At 62.1% G+C, this 25,023-nt stretch overlaps 9 protein-coding genes across 9 annotated transcripts; 6 read left to right on the top strand and 3 right to left on the bottom strand.

The window, feature by feature from the left end:
• Window positions 1-141: 141 nt before the first annotated feature.
• Window positions 142-3,517, bottom strand: A1Q1_05714 (uncharacterized protein; the record flags this gene model as incomplete). Its single annotated transcript, XM_014320923.1, has 6 exons — window positions 142-1,407; window positions 1,510-1,990; window positions 2,370-2,608; window positions 2,690-2,846; window positions 2,898-3,306; window positions 3,412-3,517. 6 exons carry the CDS (start codon window positions 3,515-3,517, stop codon window positions 142-144), a joined length of 2,658 nt encoding a protein of 885 aa, XP_014176398.1.
• A 330-nt stretch (window positions 3,518-3,847) lies between these two features.
• Window positions 3,848-7,081, bottom strand: A1Q1_05713 (uncharacterized protein; the record flags this gene model as incomplete). The annotated part of the gene is made up of 1 exon (XM_014320922.1): window positions 3,848-7,081. One exon carries the CDS (start codon window positions 7,079-7,081, stop codon window positions 3,848-3,850), a length of 3,234 nt encoding a protein of 1,077 aa, XP_014176397.1.
• Window positions 7,082-7,296: 215 nt separating this feature from the next.
• A1Q1_05712 (uncharacterized protein) lies at window positions 7,297-9,288 on the top strand (the record flags this gene model as incomplete). The annotated part of the gene is made up of 2 exons (XM_014320921.1): window positions 7,297-7,578; window positions 7,618-9,288. The coding sequence occupies 2 exons, from the start codon at window positions 7,297-7,299 to the stop codon at window positions 9,286-9,288; spliced, it is 1,953 nt and encodes a 650-aa protein (XP_014176396.1).
• Window positions 9,289-10,697: 1,409 nt separating this feature from the next.
• A1Q1_05711 (uncharacterized protein) lies at window positions 10,698-12,106 on the top strand (the record flags this gene model as incomplete). Its single annotated transcript, XM_014320920.1, has 7 exons — window positions 10,698-10,744; window positions 10,791-10,884; window positions 10,972-11,128; window positions 11,181-11,435; window positions 11,499-11,783; window positions 11,831-11,923; window positions 11,964-12,106. 7 exons carry the CDS (start codon window positions 10,698-10,700, stop codon window positions 12,104-12,106), a joined length of 1,074 nt encoding a protein of 357 aa, XP_014176395.1.
• A 685-nt stretch (window positions 12,107-12,791) lies between these two features.
• A1Q1_05710 (uncharacterized protein) lies at window positions 12,792-14,103 on the bottom strand (the record flags this gene model as incomplete). Its single annotated transcript, XM_014320919.1, has 4 exons — window positions 12,792-12,897; window positions 13,160-13,326; window positions 13,387-13,869; window positions 13,927-14,103. 4 exons carry the CDS (start codon window positions 14,101-14,103, stop codon window positions 12,792-12,794), a joined length of 933 nt encoding a protein of 310 aa, XP_014176394.1.
• A 599-nt stretch (window positions 14,104-14,702) lies between these two features.
• On the top strand, window positions 14,703-18,065 carry A1Q1_05709 (pre-mRNA splicing factor; the record flags this gene model as incomplete). Its single annotated transcript, XM_014320918.1, has 1 exon — window positions 14,703-18,065. One exon carries the CDS (start codon window positions 14,703-14,705, stop codon window positions 18,063-18,065), a length of 3,363 nt encoding a protein of 1,120 aa, XP_014176393.1.
• A 229-nt stretch (window positions 18,066-18,294) lies between these two features.
• On the top strand, window positions 18,295-19,731 carry A1Q1_05708 (uncharacterized protein; the record flags this gene model as incomplete). The annotated part of the gene is made up of 4 exons (XM_014320917.1): window positions 18,295-18,346; window positions 18,399-18,478; window positions 18,527-18,992; window positions 19,040-19,731. 4 exons carry the CDS (start codon window positions 18,295-18,297, stop codon window positions 19,729-19,731), a joined length of 1,290 nt encoding a protein of 429 aa, XP_014176392.1.
• A 1,163-nt stretch (window positions 19,732-20,894) lies between these two features.
• Window positions 20,895-23,036, top strand: A1Q1_05707 (cellular response to glucose starvation-related protein; the record flags this gene model as incomplete). The annotated part of the gene is made up of 3 exons (XM_014320916.1): window positions 20,895-21,380; window positions 21,428-22,051; window positions 22,089-23,036. The coding sequence occupies 3 exons, from the start codon at window positions 20,895-20,897 to the stop codon at window positions 23,034-23,036; spliced, it is 2,058 nt and encodes a 685-aa protein (XP_014176391.1).
• Window positions 23,037-23,713: 677 nt separating this feature from the next.
• A1Q1_05706 (uncharacterized protein) lies at window positions 23,714-24,690 on the top strand (the record flags this gene model as incomplete). The annotated part of the gene is made up of 3 exons (XM_014320915.1): window positions 23,714-23,851; window positions 24,063-24,120; window positions 24,302-24,690. 3 exons carry the CDS (start codon window positions 23,714-23,716, stop codon window positions 24,688-24,690), a joined length of 585 nt encoding a protein of 194 aa, XP_014176390.1.
• Window positions 24,691-25,023: the final 333 nt, after the last annotated feature.

Genomic DNA, 25,023 nt, shown 5'->3' with positions numbered 1-25,023 from the left:
AGCACTGGACTGACGGCGCGCGCGTTAGGGGATGAAGACGGACAAAAGTCAGAGCGCGCGGGGGCTTCGGAGCTCACCACAGAGATTCTGTGTGTCCTGCCCATCTCATCGCTGCACTAAGCACTTGGTGCAATGCATGCTCTAATCAAAGACAACAGCGCTCCCCAACTCCCACTCCCTCCCCACCCCTCCCTCACCCATAGTCAGCACCCTAACCCCGCCCAAGTCCGCGACACCAGGCTCCATCGCCTTCCAGCGGACTTTCCCCTCCCAGTGGGCCTCGTACTTTGTTCCTCCCGTCGTACTGCCGGGGGCTTCGGCAGCATAGCTCGTGCCCGCCTGCTCCCTGACCAACTTCCAGTCGCCAATCTTGAGCGTGACGAGACTCGAGCCGAGGGCGAGCACGCGTCCGTCCCCTATGACGCCGGGGCGCGAGATGGTCGGCGGTGGCGGGAATGCGGGGGCTGTGGGCGAGGCCTGGATGGACTGTGGCCTCGGTAGGGGGGAGGCGGGTTTCGGCGGCGGAGCTGGAGCCGCAGCTGCACCTGCTGGGGACGAGATGGCGTGCCGCAGCTGACTGCTGACGGGAGTCATGGGCCGCGAACCGGGGACGGCGGGGACGGGCGTGCCGACACTGCCAATTGGCGTACTGGCGCGAGACGCGCGGCGCTGACCCTGTCCCTGCCCCGTCGCGACGGGGGTGAGAACCTGCACGCCAAACTCTGTCTCTGGCGGGGGCGCTTCGCCTGCTGTCCTCACGCCGAGGCGGAGGGTGAGCTCCAGATCATCCTCGGCTTCTACCCGCCGCGATCCCGCTACGGTCAGGTCCCACTCCCATCCCTCGCGCGAGGGCTTGTTCAGCGAGCGATTCAGAGAGAGGCGGGGGTTGTTCGAAAGCGAGAGCAGAGAGGTGGGGCGGGAGGGCGTGGGTTGCGGAAGCGTTGTGCGCCGGTTCAGCATCGAGGTCACGAAGGAGCCGGGCTCGTGGTGCGGGCCGGAGAGCCAGGAGAGCCTCAGCCGGCCGAGGGGGAGAACCGTGCCCGCAGCGTACGTTGGCGGGAAGGACGAGAGGGGTAGCTGTTCCTCCTTCTTCTCTGCTGTTGGCGTGTCGCCGCCGTCGGCCTCGGGCGAGAGCACGAAGAGACGCTGCACCGTGTCGCCAGGGAGAATGTCGTCCCCGCCGGCGCTCCTCGCGTCCACCTCTGTGTCGGGGTCTGGAGAACTGATGCTGCGCGCCGTCATGCCCGTAACAGCGTCCAAGTCCGCTGACTGCAAACGCATTGCAACAGGCGACGTGTTCTGCATCAAGACCTCGAGGTAGACGTCCCCTCGCTTGTCGGCGTCGAGAGCAGTGTTTGGCGCTGACGGCGTGATGACGCGTGTCTTGATCGCGAGCGGGAGAGCAGCCTGTTGTCAGCTTAAGTTTGGACTCCCTTCAGCTACCCCTTCCCCCTCATCTCTCTCACCCGGATTAAGGCAGATCGATAGCAGGGAGACAACCGCACTCACAGTGAACTTGAGGAACCGCTGGAACGTCCGTCTTCCCCCCTCCGTCTCCCACGCCACGCTGCAGATAAGAATATGCAGCCCCAACTCAGCAAGCTCGTGCTCTCCCTTCAATTCAACCCCTTCTCCGGGCGCGAGTTGCGGCAGCTCGTTCCAAGCCCTCGTCTCGGCCTGGCTCGGGTCCATGCCCTCCGGCCGCTCGCCGCCGTGCACGACCTCGCCGAGACGCACGCGCCCGCTCGGGCTCTGTATCTCCATCATCATCTTGACGCCGTAGACGGGCGCATTGCTCGTATTGTGCAGGCGCACGCTGGCCTTGAGTTTCTCCCCGAGCGAAGCTTGCCCGTAGGGCGGCTGATAGTTTGACGTGGGCGAGAGTTGGAACCCGGCTTGCAGTTGCGGATACGGCTGAGGAGATGGGGGCACACGCTCCCCCGTCGGCTTTGGAAGAGGCGGGAGAAGCGTCACCGGCGTCAGCGACACGCTGCGGTCAGTACGGTCAGGAAGGAGAGCTCACAGATCCAGAGATAGCGGTGGGGGATCGGCGCGCGGCGGTTCCATCGTGCTTGCTGGGGAGAGAGATGGTGTCAGCGTCGATGTCATCCCTCCACCTTATCCGGGGCCGGCCCTCCACCAACAACCAACGGGCACGCGCCGCATCTCCGTGTCTTCCTCGTCTCATCAACACCAGCTCTTGATCGTGGTAGTATCACACATCGGTGCATTTCTAAAGGCACAACTTGGCTCTACATGCTATACAAACGAACGTACGAACGTTGGGTACAATGATTATACTTCTGATGCTTGGAGTGTGGGCGGTGAGGTCGTGGTGCGGACAGCTCGCCGCCACCATCTCCCCTTACTGACGACCCTGCTCGCGCCTCTCACGGTTTGCCTTGGCCAGCTCACGGCTAGCCTTGGCGAGCAGGTCGCACGCAACTGTAACACGCTCAGCGGGCGCGTCGCGGTCGCGCTCCTCCCACTCGGCCGGGGCGATAACCAGGCCGCCGTCAGGGCGAACGAGCGAGAGCTGCCCGCGCGTAGCAGCAGTCGCGAGCGCCTCGCGGAGCGCGGCCGCCTCGATCGTCTTTGCATCGAGGTTCTGAGGTCAGCTAAGAGCACAGAGATACCCACAGCTGCAGCAGAGCTGATTGGAGAGGCATAACTGATCTCTGTTACTTACTAATGCGAGCGAGAGGATGCGCTCCTCAGCAGCCTGGAGGCGCGCGCGAGTTCCGGCGAGCGCCATCGCGTCAATCTCGAGCTGCTTCATCTTCTCCTCGCGCTTGCGGCGGAACACCTGCTGCGCCTTGCGGTTCTGCTCAGCGCGACTCTCCTTGCTGCAAATGTAAGCTTACGATCAACGAGCTGGTAGCTTTCACTCGACTCACCTAAGTTTAGCGCGCTTCATCTTGGATCCGTACTCCTCTTCCTTCTGCGCCTCCTCACCCTGCTGCTGCTGAGCCTGCTGAGATGCCTGCTGCGCAGCCTCGGCCTTGGCGCGCTCCTCCTCCTCCAGAATCTCCTTCCAGCCGGCACGCTCGTGAGGGGCCTTGCGACGCTTGCCGCCCATCTCGCCACGGTCTAACGCGACGGTGTCTGTGGAACCGGGGAACTCGTCCATGGGCGGCAGAGGGGCAAGGTACGGCGCATCAGGGGCTGGTGCCGCCAGCGCAGCGAGCGAGGATGGGATCGGCACCGAGGTATCGGGCGGCGAAGCGGGCGTGGGAGCGCTGGGAGGAAGAGGAGCATAGCGCTCGTCATAACGCTCATCGGCCGGGTTGTAGTGCTCGCGCAGGTCTGTGGTCAGCTATGGCTCCTACAGCTCCACAGCTGCATGGATGTCGAGGAAGAAGGGACCGTCGATGTGATCGACATCCCCCTGTAACAATAGTGAGCACTCACAGCTCATGAGAATCGCGCCGTCGCCCTCCTCCCCCGCCTGGGGGGCCGGAGGCTGGACGCCCTGGATGTCGAGGATGGTGGCGAGCGAGTTGTGCGGCGAGTTCATCTTGCGTTGTTGCGTCTCGCGTCGCGTTCAGAGGATGGAGAGAGAGTGTGGAGGGAAGTGATTACGTATGAGGTTCTCGCGAGGACACAAACAACGCCGCCGTTGAGCTGACACCACCCCGCCAGATTTGCTTCCGCTCTCTCCTCTATGTTCCCGCGATCAGCGCGGCGATGCTTGTGGCAACACCCGTTCTGGAAGCCCGTGGAGCTGACGGCATCGAGGGCACACGCAGCAGGGGCCGTCGTCTCTGCACAGAGGCATGAGTTACATATCATATCAGTCGGTACAAACAATCCCAAAACTTCTTCTATGCTGCTACGGCTTATGCAATCAGAGGTTGCGGAACATCTGCCACTCGTCGTCAGACCCCTCCTCCTCGTCCGCTTGAACTTTGAGGACAACACTGCGTCCGTAAGACTCACGCCCACGCTTCAGTGTCATATCGAGCTTGACTCTGGGCGCTGGGAGATCCACATAGTCGAGGCGCTCGTTGCGCGTCTCCGAGCGCGTGGATCTGGCGCGGGCTGAAGGCGACGGTTCGGGGGATGAAGAGGACACATCGCCACGCGCTCTCGTAGCCCTAGCCGCAGGCTTGGGAGGCGCGCCACTGCGCTTAGCCATGACAGGCTTCTTGGATGGAAGAGCGCCGCCGCTGCGCTTGGCGCGAGGGGCTGGAGGTGATGCAACCTTGGGAGGCAAGGCGCCGCTTCGTCGGGCGCGAGGCGCGGGCGACGAGTCAGTCTTGGAAGGCAGCGCTCCGCCACTGCGCCGAGCCCTCACGGGAGAAGACCTGGCCGGCAGAGCACCGCTAGTGCGATTGGCTCTCGGCGCGGGAGGGGGCGTCGGCGTGGCCGCCTTTGCGGGCGGAGCTCCACCGCTGCGCCGCGCGGTCACCTTCGACTTCGGGGGTAAGGCGCCGCTTCGCTTGGCGGTGTGACGCTTCGCCGGCTCCGCACGAGTGCGCTTGCTTGCTGGCGCCGGGCTCGCATGGTCGCTCGAGACCGAGATACGGCGCTTGCGGGTCGACGATGGCTCAGGCTCCGGGAGAACAGCTGGCCCGGAGCTGCGTGTCTGCCGCTTGCTGGGAGGTGGAGTAGCCGCAGCCTCCTCGGCGACCGAGTGCCGCGTACGACGAGCTGCAGGGGCGGGACTTGCTGTCTCCACCGCCTTGCGCTTGCGGGAAGGAGGAGGAGTAGGCTCAACAGTGACCTGAGACTGTCGTGTGCGACGTGTTGCAGGCGCTGGGGATGGTTCAACAACCCCAACGGAGTGGCGCGTCCGGCGTGCCGGCGGAGGAGTGGGCGAGGCTGCAGCCTTGCCATGCGTCCGCAGAACTGGTAAGGGTGACGGTGAGCGAATGGGAGAAGCAGACGACAGTTCCGCAGCCGCTCTGGACGTTCTCCGCGTGCTCTTGGCGGCAGGTGCGGGAGGAGGGGACGCTGATGCCGACGACGCAGCAGCCTGCGAGGCACGGGTTCGCCGGGTCGGCGCGGGTGGAGACGATGAAGGCGGGCGGGATCCTTCGAGATCGAAGGCGACATTGGAGCGGCGCGAGCGGCGTGGAGCAGGAGAGACAAGCGTTTCGTCCATGGCAGTGCTCTTCCGGTCACGAGCGCGGGTAGGCGTCTCTTTCGCTGTCTCTTTCAGAGACTGCTTGCGACTGCGAGGCACCGACCTGGTCGCAGGAGACGCCAATGAACGTGCCGGCGAAGGAATGACCACTTCGACGATCGACCGGCGAGGCTTTACGCGCTTGACTGGGACAGGAACAGGTTCCGGGGAAGGCGAGAGCGCAGCGGGTCCGAGCAGGTCGAGCACGTGCTCCGTTTCCTCAACCTCCATCGGAGTGGAGCTCGACTCCGCCGGCTTAGACTTGGACGGGCGACCTCGCTTCTTCGGCTGCGCTCCATTCGCAGTGCTAGCCGCAGCAACTGCACCCCCAGGAGCCTGCTCCGCTTCCGGTGCCGTCTCAGACTTTCGCGGACGCCCTCGCGGACGTCCAGTGCCGAGCTTCTTCGCCTTTGCTGGTGGAACGTAGTCCTCCTCTTTGTCGGATGGCACCTCGATGTCGTCTTCCTCTTCCTCGGGCTCGATCTCTTCCTCACCTTCAGATTCAGCCTGTCCATTCTCTGCTGCTTTCGCGGCTTCCTCGGTGCGCATAGCCTCGCGCTCAGCATTGGTCTTGCGCCCCTTCTTCTTAGTGGGCGGGACAGGCTCCACCTGCTGGTACCAAATCGAGTCGGGGACGATACGGTCCATGGGCGGCAGGCCAAGCACCTCGCGGCGCCACGTCTCCAGCTCGAAGAGAGCGGCACTGTCGAGCGTACGGAGGTCGAGACGAAGCTCGCGAACGAAGCGCGCAGAGCCGCCAGGAGGGGGAGGGTGAGAGGGCGTGAACGGGGACGGAGAGCGGGAGGCGTCCACGATAGCAACCAGAGCGGCGTCCTTGTCAGCGAGCACCTGGTTTAGCTCCTCGTCGCCGTCGGCAGGCTGGGCGGCGGATGTAGTGTTGGCAGAAGCATCAGGAGCAAGAGGCGGCACGTCTTCGGGCACCGGCGCTTGGGCCGCCGGCACGGTCTCGGCCGCTGGGCCCTCCGGCTCCAACGCGGCGGCTCCCTTGTCTCCCTGGCCGTCAACGGTCGCCGTTGTGGGTAGCGGCTCCGCTGATCCAGCGGTCTCGTTCAAAGTCTCCGCGGTCGTGGCCTCCTGTGCGGGCTGCTCCGTACTTTGCGCAGTCGGCTCGGTGGTGACAGCTGCCGACACAGTCGTTTTCTCCGCGGGCGCTGGCACCACTGGTGGCGGTAATCCGAACTGGAAGTGGACGGCCATCGGTAAAGCAGCCGCAGGCGGCGGTAGCGGAATCGGCATGCCGGCGCTCAACCTCTTCCTTCCCTGGTCACCTTCCTTCTCCTTCTCCTTCCCCTTTTCCTCTTCCTTCTCCTTCTCCGCAGTTGCGACGCCAGAAAGCGACTGGGAGGCTTCAGCGGCGCGCATCTCGGCATTCTTCTCCGGACTGTGGGGCGCAGAGTGGAAGGGCGTTTCGTTGTCTTTCGCTGGGGACGAGCCGTCTGAGAATAGCTGCTCGGGGAGCGATAACGCGGGCGACTCCTCGCGCCCTTCATTTTGCGTGCGGCGCGCGAGATCCTCTCCATCCGCAACAGACGGCTGCGTTTCGCGATCAATCTCCGGCTGCCCGTTCGGGTCGATGTCGACGTCCATTCCCTCCCTTCCCTCGGCGTCGCCGGGCACGTTCGTTCCGCTTGGCCCCGCCTCTGGCTGGTCGTCAACGATGATGGGGTCGCCGCGCTCCATGCTCCACTTCATGAGCGTGTAGTCGTCCACGTCAGCCCCCTCCTTACCGGGGCTAGGTGGGAGGTCGCTGGAAGACACGATGCGAATGTCGACGCGGTGGTAGCTCTTGGGTGTGCGAAACCGGTCGAGGATGTCGCTGAGCTTGTTCAGATGCTCGTTCTCCGTGAGCCCGGCGAGGAACTCGGCCAGCGGTGCGAGCTGGACCGAGCTCTGCACCTCGGACCGGGCTATCACCACCGGGGCGGGGAGCATGGTGCCGCTGTGGATGGTCGGTGGTGGACGATGGGAGAATGGCCAATGTCAACATTCACGCGCGTCAGGTCACGTTACTTGCCATGCGAGATGATCGGACCGCTCCGGTGGTGGGAGGACGTCATAGGTTGCGTGCACTTGTGGTCCATGTCTCGGCCAAAATTCAGTTCATCTCTGGTGACCTTCGTCGCTCTTCTTCATACACTACACTCATCATGTCTGCATCAAAATCACGCCCAGCAGAGCTATTCACCCCCGACCGCGCGCTGCTCAACCCGCGCTTCGAGACGTATCGTCTTCAGTCGCTGGATCCGTCAGCAGCTCGCGGCCACCGCCTGCCCGCGGAAGGCGCGACGCAGTCCCGAGTAGGCTACGGCAAGCAGCAGCTGGGATTCAAGGAGGTGCGCTCGCGCATTTCGTGGGACCACCTCGACACGCGCGGCGGACGGGGAGTATACGTCGACACGGAGTGGAACGTCGTTGGCTTCGAACTTGACGTGAGTTGTAGGTCAGGTAGAGTCGGAAACTGACAACAGGCCGACCTGGACCCGACCTTTACGACACTGGCGAGTCTGCCTCAGCCAGTGTCCAGCGGCGAGGAGCACGCCGAATATCCTCGTGCACTGGCGCTGTCGGACACGCTCTGGGCGGTCTCCTCTGGCAGCGGCTCCATCTACGTCCTCGAAGTCTCCCCTCCGGGTTCGCCCTTCGCCGGCAAGTTTATCGCGCGGTACGATCTCGACTCTCCCTCTCTGCTGTACGCCGCACACGGCGACGGCTCTTCCTTCCGCCTCCTGCTTACTCGGGCCGTGGTCCAAGAGTCCAGTGGGAGCAAGTACGCCCCGCGCACAGCGACGTTCGATCTGTTCGATGTCTCCATCGATCCGTCACACACCAACGACATTGACGCGGGCGAGGAGCTCCAGCCCGAGTGGGAACTGACGGGCGGCGACCTCCCTCTCTGGGCAGCGTGGGCGGAGGGCGGCTGGGTCGTTCTCTCCGAAGAAGCGTTCGGCCCGCGCCCCGAAGCGCGAGAGGAGACTGACGCCGAGCGAGCAGCGCGCGAGCACAAGGAGAAGAAGGCCAAGCTCGGTCTCGGCGCGCACCTCCCAACGGCAGAGCAGACGCCCGCCGACACACCCCCGCCCGAGGCCGAGGCGATGGATGTGGACACAGAGCAGCCGAAGCAGTATCCCTTCCACTGGACGCAGGACCAGGGCTCTGTGACAATCACGATCCCCCTGCCGAGCGGCACGCCGCGGGACGCGATCAGCGTGGACTTTACGCCGTCCTCCGTCTCCGTCTCGGTCAAGGCGCCCGGCCTCTCTGTGCCGCTGTTCGCCTTCCTTTCAGCCGGCGCGCACACGTTCTGGTCCGAGGTCGCGCAGTCGACCTGGACCTACGAGGCGGACGAGGGCAGACTGACGCTCGAACTGGAGAAACAGCCCGGGGACGCGCGCTGGCCCAGTGTCTTTATCCCAGACGACAGCGACGACGACGACGTGCCCGAGACATTCTCGCCCGCAGCCCTCGCCGCCATTCGGGAGAGTTTTGGCAAAGTGCAGACACGCACTGATGACGCGATGCCCGAGACGAACCCGACCATTCCCGCGCTGCTCCGCGAACAGCTCGACTTTGACGAAGACGACGACTTTGCGGAACGCACCGAGGGCGCATTCTCGGACCTGTCGGCGGGCAGCGTGGGCCGCAACGTGCTCTTCGGCTCCATCGTGGCGGGCCAAGCAGTGTGGTCCCGCCAACCAGCCGCCGTGCTCTCGCTGCCGCTTCTGACGACGGAACCGGACCTGCCCGCGGGGCAGGGCGTCATAGTCCGTAACGCGGTGGATGGGCTGCTCATCGCCCCGACGCCCGACGGGTGGAAACACGAGGGAACGAATCCCGCCCTCGCCTTTGTGATGTCCTCCAAACGTGACCTGAGACTTGTGCGCCACGCCACGCGCGCAGAGGAGGGACACGCGGCCAGCCTCGTGCTCGCCTTTGACGCCGGCAGCGGCACAGGCCAGGGCAACGCGTACCTGTACTGGCCCCCGAAGAAGGGCGAGGACACGGCACGACAGGGCGTGCTGGGCGTCAGCGGTGGTGATCGCGGGGCGCTGCTTGGTGTCGGCGAAGTCGTCGTGGGGGAGAGAAGGATCGCAGTCGCGCTGTGTGAGAAGAGCCTTGTGGTGCTGGATCTGGATCTGTAGGAGCGTAGTAGCCGCTTGCAACAATGGCACACGAGGGGGAGGGTATGAGCTGCGACTTTGCGCGAGTTCTTTGGCTTCGAGAGTTCTGGGGATCCGTTGACAGACGGGGACCAGAAGATCAGAAGTATGCATCTAGTGACATCTTGGCAAGGAGCACTCCTGCACATGAGGCCTGAGGCGCAGGGAGTGAGAGAAAGAGGGTGCTCGAGAAAGGATGTGGCACACGACCGGCCACCCTCGAACACAACGACGGGCGTCCGAAGCCGCGTATCCGACACTGGTACGCCGCTCCGACGGTCCGAAGCTGTGCTACGTGTGCGGAGCAGCGTGGATCGTGAGGGATCGTGAGGGATAATGAGGGATTATGAGGGGCCAACCAGGGGTCCGAATGCTCCACGGGGTTGCGGCGGGGACTAACCACGGAGCAACGAGTGCTTAGCGCCCTCGTCAGTCGTTTCGGTGTATGACGCACGCCGTACACCGTCCAGTGCGCCGTCTAGTGCGATCGGAGTAGTCGCAGCTCGAAGCCCCCGTTGCCCCCGTCATGCCGTCACCACAGGTGGAACGGAGGCAACGGACGTCCGTGTGTTGATGCAGGGTTCGGTGCGAGCACAGAAGGGGGTCGAAGGGGGAGGGGAGTAGATTAGCGGTGCCACCTGCACTACAGTAAGGGGCACTACACTATCGATGGCGTGGTTGGTTGCTGGGGAGTTGTTCATAGCGAGATAACACCGGATACACACTAGCGGCGCACCCCATGTGGGCATGTGGGACGGGGGATGCGGCAACGGCGGCGCAAGAGGGTAGCATGGAGTGTGCATGTGACAAGACGGTACCCTGCACCCTTGCCAGCGCTACACCCTTGCTCCGAACTGCGGAGGGTATGGAGGATGTATACCGGCAAGGCAAGGGAGGGAGTACCGGTGAGTGCCGCTGTGTCAAGTGTGATGGAATGCCGGGGGCCATGAGGCTAAGCAGGGGATTGTCAGTGATAGCCGGAGAGTGGTGCCCGAGCAGCATCGGACAGTTATTGCCGGCTACGATTAAAAAAAAAGTCTGGCCCCCCCCTTTCAAAACGTAATAAGCGGTGGGTCGTTGCCGATTAAGACATCGGCTCATGGCCATTTATCGGTCACTCGCGACACTTGCATCTGCTGATCCACGGGGATCGTGCCCTGCCCTTCCTTTCTCTAGCCGCCGCCGCCGCCGCCGCCGCCGTACCTTACTCTCCTTCCTTGCGTCTTCCTCGCTCACCATCCTCCCAAGCCAATCACCCATCCTTATATCTCACAACGCCATCGTCTTCTCCCATCATTCCTCTCCTACTCAGATCCATCCAAAGGGCTCCATCCCGCCTCCTCCCCCGCCCAACCTTCTCCTCTCCTTTCTCCCGTCTCCTCTCACACACCATGGCCCCCCAGAAAGAGCAGGTCGCCATCCTCGGCTCTGGCAACTGGTGCGCACACCTCCCTCCCTCATAATATACTTACTGACCCCCACAGGGGCTCGGCCATCGCCAAGATTGCTGGCATCAACGTTCTCAAGCATGAAAACGAGTTCCACTCCCGCGTCCCCATGTGGGTCTTTGAGGAGCAGGTCAGTTCCCCCCCCTCCAATCGCACTTGCCGCCGGCTACAGTGGAGCCGTGCCGCTAGAGTCACTGCGCTGACAGACTCTTTGCAGATCGACGGCCGCAACCTGACCGACATCATCAACGAGAAGCACGTCAACGTCAAGTACCTCCCGGACATTACGCTCGGCTACAACGTCGTCGCCGTCCCCGACATTGTCGAGACGGTCAAGGACGCCACCGCCATCATCTTCGTCATGCCCCACCAGTGTGAGTCTCCTATAACCCCATGAGATCGGACGTCAGCTGATCAGCCGTTCAGTCCTCGACAAGGTCCTCGACGACATCTCGGGCCACGTCTCGCCGAACGCCAAGGCCATCTCGCTCATCAAGGGCGTCGACGTCAAGGGCGCCGACATCCACATCTTTGCCGATGTCATTGAGAAGCGCCTCGGCATCCCCTGCTCTGCCCTCAGTGGCGCCAACATTGCCTCCGAGGTCGCACTCGGGCGCTTCTCCGAGACCACGATCGGATACCGCAACGAGGCCGACGGCATCATGTGGCAGAAGGTGTTCCGTGAGTAGTCACAGGCCTTAGTTGTCTAGGGCTCAAATGTACGGCGTGGCTGACGAACAACAGAGACCCCCAAGTTCCGCGTCCAGCTGATCGACGACGTCACGGGCGTCTCGCTCTGCGGCGCCCTCAAGAACGTTGTGGCTGTCGCTGCCGGTCTCAGCGACGGTCTCGGCTACGGCGACAACACCAAGTGTAAGCTAACATTACCTGTCAGCGAGCTAACTGCAGCCGCCATCATGCGTATCGGTCTCGTCGAGACGACGCACTTCTGCATGGAGTTCTTCGACGACGTCAAGCCCGAGACTTTCCTGAAGGAGTCTGCCGGTGTCGCCGACCTGATCACGTCGTGTGAGTAGCCTCCAGCTAGCTCAACCCGACAGCAAGCTAACATGCAGGTCTCGGAGGACGCAACCGCAAGTGTGCCGAGGCGTTTGTCAAGACGGGCAAGCCATTCGACGTGCTCGAGCGCGAAATGCTGGGCGGGCAGAGTGAGTCGACCTGCATGTCCAAGTCGTAGCTAACAGACAGAACTCCAGGGCATCCACACGGCAAAGGACGTCCACATGTTCCTCAAGGCGCGCAACAAGCTCGGCGCGTACCCGCTCTTCGACAAGGTCTACCACATCTCCTGGGACGGCATGGACCCGACCACGCTGACCGACGGACTGTGAGCGTCCCCGTCTTTGTTATCTCTCCCCCTCTTATTTCGGTCCAGCCAAACAAAACATACCCCCCAGCATCCACCGCATCCCCATTTTTGCCCATAGTAGACAGACCCAGCACGCAAAGCAGCCTTTGTTCATAATCCCGCCATCCCGCAATCTTAGAAGTCTCCCATGCCATCGGTTTTCTCATGTATACGTTGAGTCTTGCGTGCCGTCGTCTTGCGTCGTTCGGCGGTGCTGTGATGGGAGGGGTAGGTGGAAGCGGGATTGGATACAGGCACGTGGGGCAATAAGTTGTTGGGGCATAGTTAATCCGCCCGTGTATCGAACGACACAACGACAGAGGAAGCGAGCAGCGCGGGAATGGTGAAAGGGGGAAGACACGGGGACACGAGGGGGGAGGAGGAAGCATGCATTGTCTCGGCGTTGTCTGGGCCCTTGGGGTGGTGAGACCCTTCATCGATCTGATGCCTGATGTCCTGACACCAAGCCAGTGGTGATTTCTGGGGGCGATGGTTGTTTGGTTCTTCTGCCCCAAACTTCCAAACTTCCTTATCTCGCGTGATTGTGAGATGAGACGCGAAATCTCAGGCACCACTGCTGCTGCGTAGATTACACTCATACATTGCCTCCCTAGCTCCCTATATCATACAACGCAACCGGGCTCACCACTGATACGGGGAACACGAGTCTACCGACGCGACTTGTTCAGATCCGCAAAGAACGACTCGATGTCTTCCCTGCTCACTGCGGAGCCGCTTTCTGCGCGGGATTGGAGCATGACTTTCAGCTTGTCCCTGCGTTGTCAGCCCGCTTGCCTCACAGCTTCCTCTTCCTTCATCGCAGACCTCGCACACCTTTTCGCCGTCCTCTCCACATTGCAGTAGCAGGGCACCGGCACAGCTGGCACATGGGAGGAATGGGAGACAGCGAGATGATTGACAAAGTGGAAGAGGCAGCCTCCGCAGACCTCCGCTCTCCGCACTCCGCACTCCGCACACCTCCGCTCTCCGCACGACCTCGGCACTCCGCGCACTAGCGTGCGCGTCGTGGACTCACTTCATGTTCTGGAACCCGTGCAGCGCCTCTATCGCCTGCACCCTTGGCAGACTGCCGACCACACGCTCCGTCACCTGGTCCAGCGTCTCGGCCGGGTCGGTGTCGGCTGGGGGCTCGTAGATCTCCTCGTCGACGAGGGGGAAGGGGAGCGTCGCGGCCAGCGTTGCCTGAGGGTGTCAGCTTTGACGGACGAGGTGGCTAAAGCTGCGCGGGAAGAGATGACTCACGTCGAGCTCCTTGGCCAGCCTGGCGCGCATGCCGTGGGCTAGGAAGAGGTCGCCTGAGCCCTTGCGCGGTGCTTTTTGCTTGATCTCTGGCTTAGATAGCTCCGGCTTCGCCTCCCTCGTCTCAGTGTTCTGTGCCTTGTCGGCCTTGTCGGTCGACGGCTGCGCCGCCGACCTGGCAGCATCGTCTAACCGCGCCCTCTTCCCCTCCTGCTCCTCCCCCGCGTGGTCCCTTTTCGCGCCCGTCGTGACCACCTCTGAGCGCCCGAGGACCACAAAGCTGCCCTCCTCCGTCGGCTCGACTACCATCCAGCCCTCGCTGCCTGCCCGCTCGAGCAGAAGGGGACAGCCAGAGACACACTCAGCGCACACGAGCCCGTCATACGACTCGGAGGGGATGAGGCAGAGCGCCTCCTCGTCCTCGTCGTCTTCGACCGGCGCTGTCCGGCGCGGTTGCAGGTTGAGGCACGACTCGTGCAGCCAGTCCTGACGTCAGCTTACAGGCGCCCTACAGCTCAGAATCTATCCCGTTGACCAACTCACCTCACACCCGATACAGTTGATCATGGCCTCGACCTCCGTCTCGGGGTCATAGTCCCGCCCGCAACGGCAGAATGTGCCGGAAAAGTTCTTGCTGTACCGGTTCCCTTCGTTTGGTGGCTGGGGCTGCTTCTCCGGGGGGTTCAGCGTGCATTTGTGTTTCTTGCCCTCGGGGCACATCGAGGTCGTGGGGCAGTCGCACGTGAACCCGCGCCGCGTCCACAGCTCGACGAGGCGGTGGTCTGATGTCAGCTACAGTTCCAGCTGTACTTCAGCTTCTATACGTACCCGCATGGCATGAGATGGAACACCCATAACATACGCCTTTCTCGTTGCAGTCTGTTGTCAGCTACTGAAGCAGAACGGCAGCTTACCCAGACACGACCACACGTTCTGCCTCAGTGGTCCTTTGGCCCAAGTGCACTCGTCAAAGGAGTAGGGAAGGACTTCGCGCGCCTCCTCGGCGAGGCGGTCCTGCTCCTCGATCAGCGACGGAAGCGTAACCTCGTCTTCAAGCGCACGGCCGCGCAGCACATCGGGCGAAAGCACAGGGAAGCCGGACATGATATTTGGGTGCTGTTGTTGTTGTTGCTGGTCGCGCGGTCGCGTCAAGTGGAGGTCGTGGGTCGCGTCAGTAGCTCCTCACGTGCCTATAAGAGTTAGGCGCCGAAAAGTTTGGCGCGCCTGATGTGAACATTCGCTTTGCCACCCAACGCCATTCATTCGAGCCTCGAGCACAAGACCGATCAAGCAAACACTCCATCGCTTGGATAAAAGGCATGCCGCACTCTCCTCGTAGGTCTCGCTCCCCCGAGCATCGCCGTTCCTCACACCGCTATCAAAGCCCGTCGCCGCCCCGCTCCCGCGACCGTGACCGTGAACGAGACCGAAGAGATTACCGCGACGACCGCCATCGAGACCGCGAACGCGACAGGGACCCCCGCGACCGTGATCGCGATAGGAGGCAAGATGACCGCTACGTGAGAGACAGGGGCGACCGCGACCGAGACCGCGACCGCTACCGTGACCGTGGTGAGCGCGACCGTTACGAGCGTCGTTACGATGACAGAGACTACCGAAGCCACCGTGACCGCGATCGCGACTACGACCGCCGAGACGACAGGGACAGGGACAGGCGCAGAGACGACGACAGGAGAAGAGACGATGACAGGCGAGACCGCGGTGACCGTGATCGGGACCGCGAGAGGGAGCGTGAGCGCGCTAACGGACACTCTGCCGCGCGCTCGCCCGAGCGCCTCCGCACGCCGGCGTCCAACTCTCCCGCTCCCGCCAGCGAGGAGGAGAAGCTTCGTCTGAAGCGCGAGCGTCTCGAGGCCTGGAAGAAGCAGCGCGCTGCTAAGAGCGCCAATGCGTCAGGCAACGTCTCCGCCGCCAGCACCCCGGAGCCCGAGAAATCGCCAGCCAAGCGTGAGTTGCTCAAGTCGCTGATGTGCAACTCGCTAACATCAGCCGCCCCTGGCAAGTCTGGTCTGTCGTTTAGCGCGCAGTCGCTCGGTCGCATCGGGCTCGTCAACAAGCCGACGCCGCTGAAGCGCTCGCTCATGATGGACGACGAGGAAGTCGAAGACCGCAAGTTGCAAAAGTTAGACATGCCCAAGGTTGCCGATGAAGTACAAAGTGGGTCCGCCGCCGGCGTAGATGCCGTGCCAGAGGATATGGCGGCCGTTGACGGCGATGAAAACGAGGACGACGTTGTCAAGGTCGAAGCCGGTGCCGACGCCGACTCGAAAATGGACGTCGACGAGGAAGAGGAAGACCCGCTCGACGCCTTCATGCGCCAGAACGCCCAGGAAGTCAAGTCTGTCAACGTGTCCGACGCCAAGAAGCAGGGCTACGCCGAGGAGCTGGACAGCGATGATGACGTCGAGGTACGCAACAAGGCAGAGGAGGAGCTTGCCAAGGCCGAGGCTCTGCTGCAGCTCGCAGCATCCAAGACCCGCAAGAAGGACCTGCCCACCCCAGACCATGACGCTATTGACTACGAACCCTTCAGGCGGAACTTTTACACGGCCCCCGCCGAGGTCCTTGACATGGACGAGGAGGAGGCTGAGCTCGTCCGCCTCGAGATGGACGGTATCAAGGTCCGTGGTCTGGATGCCCCCAAGCCTGTGCGCAGCTGGGGTGCGTTTGGTCTGCCTCTCGGCTGCCTCGAGGTTATCCGTGCAAAGGAATGGGGTGCGCCCACTGCGATTCAGGCACAGTCGATTCCGTCGATCATGTCCGGTCGCGATGTCATCGGTATCGCCAAGACTGGCTCCGGCAAGACCATCGCCTTCCTGCTTCCTCTGCTGCGTCACGTTAAGGACCAGCGACCGGTGAGCGGAATGGACGGCCCCATCGCTCTCATCCTCGCGCCCACCCGTGAGCTTGCCATGCAGATCTACAAGGAGTCCAAGCCGTTCGCTAAAGTCATGAACCTGCGCGTGACCTGCTGCGTCGGCGGCCAGTCCATCAGTGACGACATTGCTGCCATGAAGAAGGGAGCCGAGATCGTGGTATGTACGCCGGGTCGCATGATCGACTTGTTGACTGCCAACAATGGTCGCGTGACCAATCTGCGTCGTATTACGTTCATGGTTATGGACGAGGCCGACCGCATGTTCGACATGGGCTTCGAGCCGCAGGTCATGAAGATTGTCAACAACACGCGCCCCGACGCCCAGAAGGTGCTGTTCTCCGCCACGTTCCCAAAGACCATGGAGTCGCTCGCGCGCAAGATTCTTGTCAAGCCGCTCGAGATTACCGTCGGTGGCCGTTCCGTCGTCGCACCCGAGATCGACCAACGCGTTGAGGTCCGCGACGCCGACACAAAATTCAACCGTCTGCTCGAGATTCTCGGCGAGATCGGGCAGGACCACCCCGATGAGCCCGACTACCGTGTGCTCATCTTCGTCGACAGGCAGGAGTCGGCCGACGAGCTCTTCCGCGAGCTTCTGCAGCGTGGATACCTGTGTACTTCGCTGCATGGCGGCAAGGACCAGGTCGATCGTGAGGACGCTATCCGCAACTTCAAGAGTGGCGACATCCCGATCGTCATCGCGACATCGGTCGCTGCCCGTGGTCTCGACGTCAAGCAACTTAAACTGGTCATCAATTATGACGCCCCCAACCACATGGAGGACTACGTCCACCGTGCTGGTCGAACGGGTCGTGCCGGCAACACGGGTACCTGCATCACCTTCATCACGCCTGACCAGGAGAAGTTCTCGGTCGACATTGCGCGTGCGCTCGAAGCCTCGGGCGCGTTCGTTCCCGACAAGCTGAAGGAGATGTCGGAGGGTTTCCTCGCCAAGATCAAGTCAGGCAAGGCTCGCGCTGCCCGTTCCGGCTTCCGCGGCAAGGGTCTCGAGCGCCTCGACCACAAGCGCCAAGAGAAGGACCGCGCCGAGAAGCAGACGTATGGCGACACGTCGGAGGCTGTCTCGCTGTCTTCGCGCGAGGGTGCTGTCATTCCGTACAAGCCGGCTACGAAGGAGACGAAGAGCACGACGAATGACTCGCACCTCATGGCCGGTGACACCGATTACACCTTCACGGAGATTGCCGTCGAGATTGTCCACGGTCCGGCTCCCGACAAGCTCCCGTCCGACCTTGCGCACCGTGGTTCTCGCAACGATGCCAAGTCGCTTCCTGCGCAGACTCTTGCGATGCTCGAGAAGGCGCGCAAGGAGGGCCGCCACATCGACGCCGCGAACCTGTCCAAGATTGCGCAGAAGCTGTCCAAGCAGATCGAGCACAGCAAGGCTGCTGCCCTCGGTGCTGCTCTGCCGCCGTCCGACCCGTCGCGCCGCAAGGACCCGGACGCGACTGAGTGGCACGCCATGTTCCCGATCAACGACTACCCGCAGAAGGCGCGCTGGAAGGCGACAAACAAGGAGCAGATGATGCTCCTGCAGGAGCATTCGGGTGCGTCCATCACCATGCGCGGTGTGTACTACCCGCCCGGACACGAGCCCGAGGCAGGCCAGGAGCCCAAGCTGCACCTGCTCATTGAGTCCAATGACGAGATGCGCGTGCGCTCCGCCGTCGAGGAGCTGCGCCGCTCGCTCGTCGAAGCGTCCGTCCAGGCGCTCAACAGCGCCGACCGCGCGCACGCGTCTGGAGGAAGGTACGCCATCTAATTTGCATAGAGTAGTAGCAAAAGAAGTCATTCAATGTATGCACTGTATCATCAGACGTGGGGGAGCCCTGCAGCGAGGTTGACGGCTGTGAAGCATCGTGGGTCGAATCGATAGACGGTGCGATGACGTGAATGACGGCTCGGATCCGAAAGTCAGACTTGGGCCGTAACTTTCGATCACCCCTTGGCAACACATCCTGTTGTTGCACTTCACCTCACCACACAATAACATGTCGCCGCCAGCATGGGTGTCCAAGTCGCTTTGCGATATTCTCGGTCTTGGTAAGTGCGCTTACTACAGCTTTGGCAACCGGTTGTCCGTAGCTGACCTCAGACTCTGAGACCGTTAATCAAGTCATCATCCCCGACCTCGAGGGATACAACACAGAAGTCCGGCTGCGCGGCCACCTTAGCGTGAGTAACTATGGGCTGTTCTTGTTGACCAAGATAGCTGACAGTCAGGACTTTCTCGGCTCGACACCGCAAGCGCGCGCCTTCGCCGACCGCTATGTCGCTTACCGCTTCCCTTCCATCCAACCCCCTCCACCGGCACCAGTCTCCGATCCGCGCGTTGACAAGGCAAAGGCAAAGGCAATGCGCCAGAACCTGAAGCCAGGCAAGCCTGGTACTGGTAGCTCCGCGTCAACGCCGTTCGGCAGCCACACCGATCTGAACAGCATGAGCCGCGGCGGAAGTGCGTCAGGCAGCGGGAGGGGCCAGATGCGCAGCGCCGGGGCGATCACGATCATCGAGAAGAAGGGCAAGGACAAGGGGAAGGGGAAGGCCGTCGAGAAGGCGGGAGACAAGATCTGGGATCTGCCCAAGAGCAAGGAGGTGCTTCGACTCGAGGGGATCGTCGACGCTCTGAGGCAGGTCCAGGACGGAGGGAAGGGGCCGCATGTCGATACACCGCCGTGCTTTTGCCAGGGTGAGTACCAGCTACAAGATCGGTCTGGGCGCTTAGCTGACTTGCAGCCCGTGTTCACGAGCTGTCAAAGTATACGCCGCAGTGCGGAGCATGCGGTCTGATCCTCTGCGACATGCAGCCGCCGCACGCTACCTGCCCATCATGCGCCCGACCGACATACTCCCCGCCGCAGCTAGCTCGCTTGATCAAGCGTGTCGAGGGCGACATCGAAGTGCAGTACGCCCATGAGCAAGACGAGCGCGACGCAAAGGAGCGAGAGCGGAAAGAAGCCCTGCTCGCCGCTTCGGGCGGTGGCGCCTTCCCTTCCTTGCCAGGCAATGCGCCCCGCCAACCCTCGCAGCCGCAGGCGCACCGCGTGCTCACGATCAACAGCATTGGGAAGAAGGGCAAGTTCAGCCGGTCCACGGCGACGATCACGACCAAGACGAAAGTCACCCCGCAGGCATCGGCGAGCAACACGCCCGCCGAGCCTGAGCCAGACACGCTGCCGCGCCCCCGCTCGCCGCCGCTGGACGAGAAGCGGATTGCGAAGGAGTGGGCCAAGAGCGCAGAGTGGAGGAAGGAGAATGACCGGCCGTGGGCCGATCCCAAACTCGAGCGTAAGGGCGAGATTTGGACGTATATCGAGCCGACTGTTGTCGAGCTGCTCGGCGAGGAGGGCACGGGCAGGCGCAGGAAGGCCAAGAAGGCCAAGAATGTGGGTATCGACGGGCGTGTCGTCGTCGGTGCCGCTCGGTAGAACTCGACACTGGTGCTCTGCATTCCAGAGCCTTCAGACATGTACAGACGTCCCCATGTGCCAACTAGACATCTGTGCTTTCAAGTGACATTTTTGCCCGCATGCGGGCAGGTAGAACCGCCTCGGACGTCATCAGACAGTGTGCTGTGTCAGACGAGCCAAGAGCTCTGTAGTACCAGTTGAGTGACCGAGGCGATTGCCCGGAAGGTTATGTGAATGCATAGCGGGAGGTGCTGGGAAATGAACAATGCATGCGACCGAAACGAGGCCCTCTCTTGTGTGGGGCCATGTGCATGTGATTTCGGGGGAGTGCTGTTCTGCGGGGCATCTGGGTCTTCGGAAAGGTTGACGTAGCCCGGTCGAGAGAGCGAGAGAGCGAGAGAGCGATCCACGGCAAGACCACGATGTTGACGCGTGAGAGTGATGATGAGTGATTGTGATCTGACGTTTGCCATCAGGCTGTGCTTCTTTCTGTTTTATCTTTCTTTCGTCTGACCGTTCATCACCTTGTTCTCTCTCTCACTCACTCCCGTCTCCGTCACTCCGTCTGGAGTTCTTTATCTGTCAACCTAGAAAGAGAGACCCGCCACGGCACGAAGGGGGTGCATAAGCGAGGGGTTGCAATAGGTGAGCAATAGAAAGGCTGGGCTTGGGCAATTGACTCTGTGTGGACGGTGGATGAAAATGCATCCGGGCCGGTGCACGCACGCTCAGCCCGTAGCCTGTGCCCTGTCCGCCTGTCCGCTTACGCAGGGCTGCGCTATCAGTCTCAACTCACACCCCACAGCAGCCATCATCCATCACTCACTCGGATCATCCATCTCTCTCTCGCCTTCCCTTCCTCCCTTCCTCCCTTCCTCCCTCTTTCCATATCCCTCCTCGCCACCGCATAGAGCATACCCTCCCCCGACACAGACACAAACAGCGACACAGACACCGCCCCGACCATCCACATCACATCACTTCTAACCCTGCATAACGGGTCGTGCTCCGACCAATCCTCAACAATCACCCTACCGACAACCGACCTCCTCCCGACCAGCCTGCACCGCTTGGACCACGACCACACTACAACACAACAAACAACATATCTCACAACTTCCCTCCATTCATTGACTCCACTCGCCGGTCCGCGGACACGCCAGGTGTCTGCTTAACTTACAATGGGTAACGCGCCCTCCCACCAAGGCGGCGGCTCGCCCCCGACGAATGACGCGCCACCCTCCTCCGTTCCGCCAAAGGACAATCGCCCACCCCCTCCTCCCCCCACTCCCCAAACGCCGCTGTTGATGCCATACGGCGGACACCTGTCTCCCCAGAACCCGCACGCTCTAAGCCACCCGCAAGCGCACGACTATTGTAAGGAGGTCGTGTGCGAGCTTATCTTGGATAATCAGTTAGCGCCGTTCTACCGCGGCCTCGACGACTTTGAGGAGGGCTGGGGCGAGGACGACGTCAAGCGGGAACTGAAGGAGGTGCGCGAGAAGGACTATGACGACGACGTCGACAACTCGTTCACCCGCCGATTAAAGGACGAGCGCGATCCCGCGATCAAGCTCAAGTGGGGCACACCCGAGGAGAAAGCCGAGCGAGCGCGACGGGAGGCAAGGGCCTACCTCGGCGCTGTCGAGTGCCCGATCTGTTTCCTCGTGAGTCTCGCCTTGTGTGCGTGGCGCGCAGCGCTAACATTCACCAGAACTACCCGCCCAACATTAACACGAGTCGCTGCTGCGACCAGCCCCTGTGTACCGAGTGTTTCGTCCAGATCAAGCGTTCCGACGCCACTGTGACTCACCTTGAAAGCGAGTCTGCGTGCTGCCCGTTCTGTGTCGAGTCCGACTTTGGTGTCATCTACGAGCGCCCCTCGCCTGTCGCCGGCAACACGCCGAGTAGCGTCGGCACACCGCTTGGCGCGCCTGGCGCTGGCTCTGCGGCCGTTGCCGCGCACGCACTCAGCACGTCGCCCGACCAGGGCGACAGCGGCTTCAGCCAGGCCCTGTCTCTGAGCTCCGAGCCGCTGACGCCGACGACGAGCCGCAACGGCCAGACGCGGAGGAAGAGCGTCAGCTCCAAGGCCAAGGAGGTCATCACGATAGACCAGATCCGGCCCGACTGGGAGGCCAAGCTCAATGCTGTCAAGGCGGCGGCTGCACGCCGTGCGGCCCGCCGAATTGTGATGCGCCAGGTCGGCGATCGCCTGATTCCCATCGGGTACACCTCGTCTCGTGCGACAGGCACTGCCGATTTCAGCATGTCGATTCCGCAAGGGGAAGGTCGACGCTCGAGGCGCACGCGTGAGCGCGAGCGCGAGCTGGAGGAGGTGAGTTTTTTCATCCGTTGCCTTAACTGACATCCAGATGATGATTATGGAGGCCATGCGACTGTCGCTCCTTGACCACGAGGAGCACCAGCGCAAGTCTGCGACAGAGACTCAGAACAAGAACCAGCCGCAGGGCGCACCTCAGACTCAGGGTCAGCCGCAGGCTGCCCCGGAGCAGACACGGCGGTTATCGACGAACCAGCCTCCGGCTGGCGGGCAGACGCCAAGCTCGCCCATGGGCGCAACGCCCTCGAGCTCTCGGCGCTCGTCTAACGCGGCGGGCACGATGGCGAGCTGGCGCGCGTCGTCAAACGACGCGCACAACAATGGGCACGGCGGCGGCCGTGCACAGGCTGCCGCCTCGAAGCTGCTGTCGAAGATCACTGTGAATCGCAGCCGTGCCAACTCGAAGAGCTCTGTGCACTTTGCCGCCTCTCCGACGACGATGGGCGGCGGCTCGAGCTCTTCGAGCTCTGGGCCCGGTCCCTCCAGTGCTCGTGCACGCAGCGCCTCGGCCTCCACGCCGAGCACGATCTCGTCTGAGCACCACCCGTCTCCGCTCGGATCGAACAGCCTGGGCCCCGCCAGCCGGCGGAGTCTGGACGTGAACGCGACGCGCACCCAGCCCCAGACACTAGTCAGCGATAGGGACAGCATCACCGAGTTTTCCGCCGGTCCCTCAGCGCCGACGCCCGAACGCTCGAACTCGGACCTGATCGACATGGGCAGCGTGGATTCGCATGAGATGACGACCACCCCACCCGATGTCGACGAGCCTTCCACGCCCCGCATGGCCCCGGCGCAGCCGAGCGCTCCCCAAACCCCCACAGCGAACGTGACCCAGGAACCCCTCGACATCTCGCCGAGCCGGCACAGCATGGCCGAGTCGTTCGAGTCGCGCTCGTCCATGGCCGCGTCGTACACTGACCCAGTGCCGCGGGCTGCGCGATCCAAGCCGCTGGCTGCGATGGCTGATGACGACTAGTTGCGAAGTGCGAGCGAAGCGAGCAGTGAGCCAGTCGCGAGTTGCCAGCGCGAACCGGCTCGCCCCGTTGTCATCCATCCCAACCCGTGTCCTTATCATGTCGACGATGACCCGAAACGCAGCGCGCAGCAACGCCACCGCGTCACCTCCACACACCTTATACCCTGTATTCCATGACATTCCCGCCCCCTTGGTCCCCTTCACCATCACCGTCGTGTACTCGCGGCGCCGTTTCTTGTCCCGACCCTATCAGCCCACCTGCCTGCTCTTTCCCCCATCTGCTTGTCTGTATACCTTTGTACCATGCCATGCAGTGATAACGTGATGCGTCCGAGCACAGGGGGCACGAGATATGACGCGGGCACCTCTGGTTAGGTGAATCCGTGCGGCAGTGATTGGTGGAGGGGTGTATGACGTCAGGGCATGCTGGGAATTGTCACCTGCTGCCTGCTGCAGCAACCACAATGCAGAAGGCCTCGGTCAGCGGGGCACAGCTGGAGACTAGGAGATATCGTCATGCTCACTCCGATGCTCCGCGATGCGCGAGCTGTCTGCCAGTAAGCATCCGTCTGGGCTCGGTGCATAAATCCCGTTCCAATAAGACATGATATCTCAATTCTGACTTCTCCACCTTCATCTTTCTTGACAACTTACCAACTAAAGCTAAAGTGAACAACATGCTCGCCCTCCGCCAGAACCTCCGTCTCGCTGTGCGTCCTGCGCGCACTTTGAGTGCTGCACGCGGGTACGTGACCCGCCGCGAGGTCGCGGAGGAGATCAAGGAGGACAAGGAGGGGTGGACTGAGAACACTGAGGTGAGTCAAGCCTGACGAGGATGGCGAGGATGGCGACTGAATCTGTCATCAAGCAAGGGAGAGGGAGGGAGGCAGTGGCAGGGAGAGAAGGGACGATGAGTGAAAGAGGGATAGGGATGATGGGGAAGAGAGAAGGTTGGGTGGAGCTTGGGCCTTTGTGGCTATCGCCCGAGCCTTCATCTCGTGAACCACTCGTGAACCTCTGGCTCAGCGGGGCTCAGCGTTGGTCACGGTAACGACTGTCGCCCGTGGTGCCCGTGGTGCCCGTGGTGTGTCCCGCAGCACTCGGCGTGAGAACACCACTTGAGTTTGTGTGCCGAACACCGTCCTAGAAGGGTGGATCGAAGAGACTCCGCAGTCCTGGGCTGCTCCCTTCCCCACTACCACTACCACCACCACCTCCTCCAGGATCCCTTTTCCCCTTCCTCCCCACCTAACCCTCTCCCAAAGCCCAACCTGGATCCCATCTCTCGCCGCCCAATGCTAACGCACAGGACACCGAGTCCGAGGCCAACGTCACCGCCGACAACTCGGACGCCCCCGCCAAGCCTAACGAGAGGCTGGTCGAGGAGACGATTGAGAAGATCGACGGCAAGCACCACGGCGGAAAGGGCGAGCTGAGGGTGAGTCTGCGAGGGCGCGCGAGCAGCCGCCAGGCTGCGAGCGTGGATGAGTCTCTGGATTTTGCCTTGGGCCGAGCGAGCGACATTATCAATTGCGAGCACTTTGTGCGAGCCCGAAGCCTGGGGCAGCTTCGGATAGAGATAGGGGACAGGACGACGGCGGCGATGCCACAAGCCACCACCCCGCCTCCTTTCCACTCCCCACAGACCGCATAGCTGAAGAAGGACGCAAAGCTGACGGAAAACAGAAGGGCAAGAAGTAAAGCTGTGCTTTCGAGAGAACGGAAACCAAATCAAAGCAAAGCATTTAAGTTCTAGTTTTATGAATTCGTGAAGCATTGCTGGGTGTCTACCTTTGACTTTCGAGGAGACTGATCACTGACAGACCACTGACAGTCGACGGGTCCACTGACACTTCCTTCAGCTTTGACTTCCAACGCCTTACCTGACCGGTGCCCGCGACGGATCCGCGACGGAGACGGAACGATGTTCGTCCGACATACTCAAGAAGGCTCAGGCTCAAGGCTCAAAATAGCAGCTCTGGAAGGG

The sequence above is a fragment of the Trichosporon asahii genome (assembly GCF_000293215.1).
Source record: "Trichosporon asahii var. asahii CBS 2479 unplaced genomic scaffold scaffold00075, whole genome shotgun sequence".
NCBI lineage: Eukaryota > Fungi > Basidiomycota > Tremellomycetes > Trichosporonales > Trichosporonaceae > Trichosporon > Trichosporon asahii.
The sequence above is the reverse complement of the archived record's forward strand: the minus strand, read 5'-3'. Positions and strand labels throughout refer to the sequence as shown.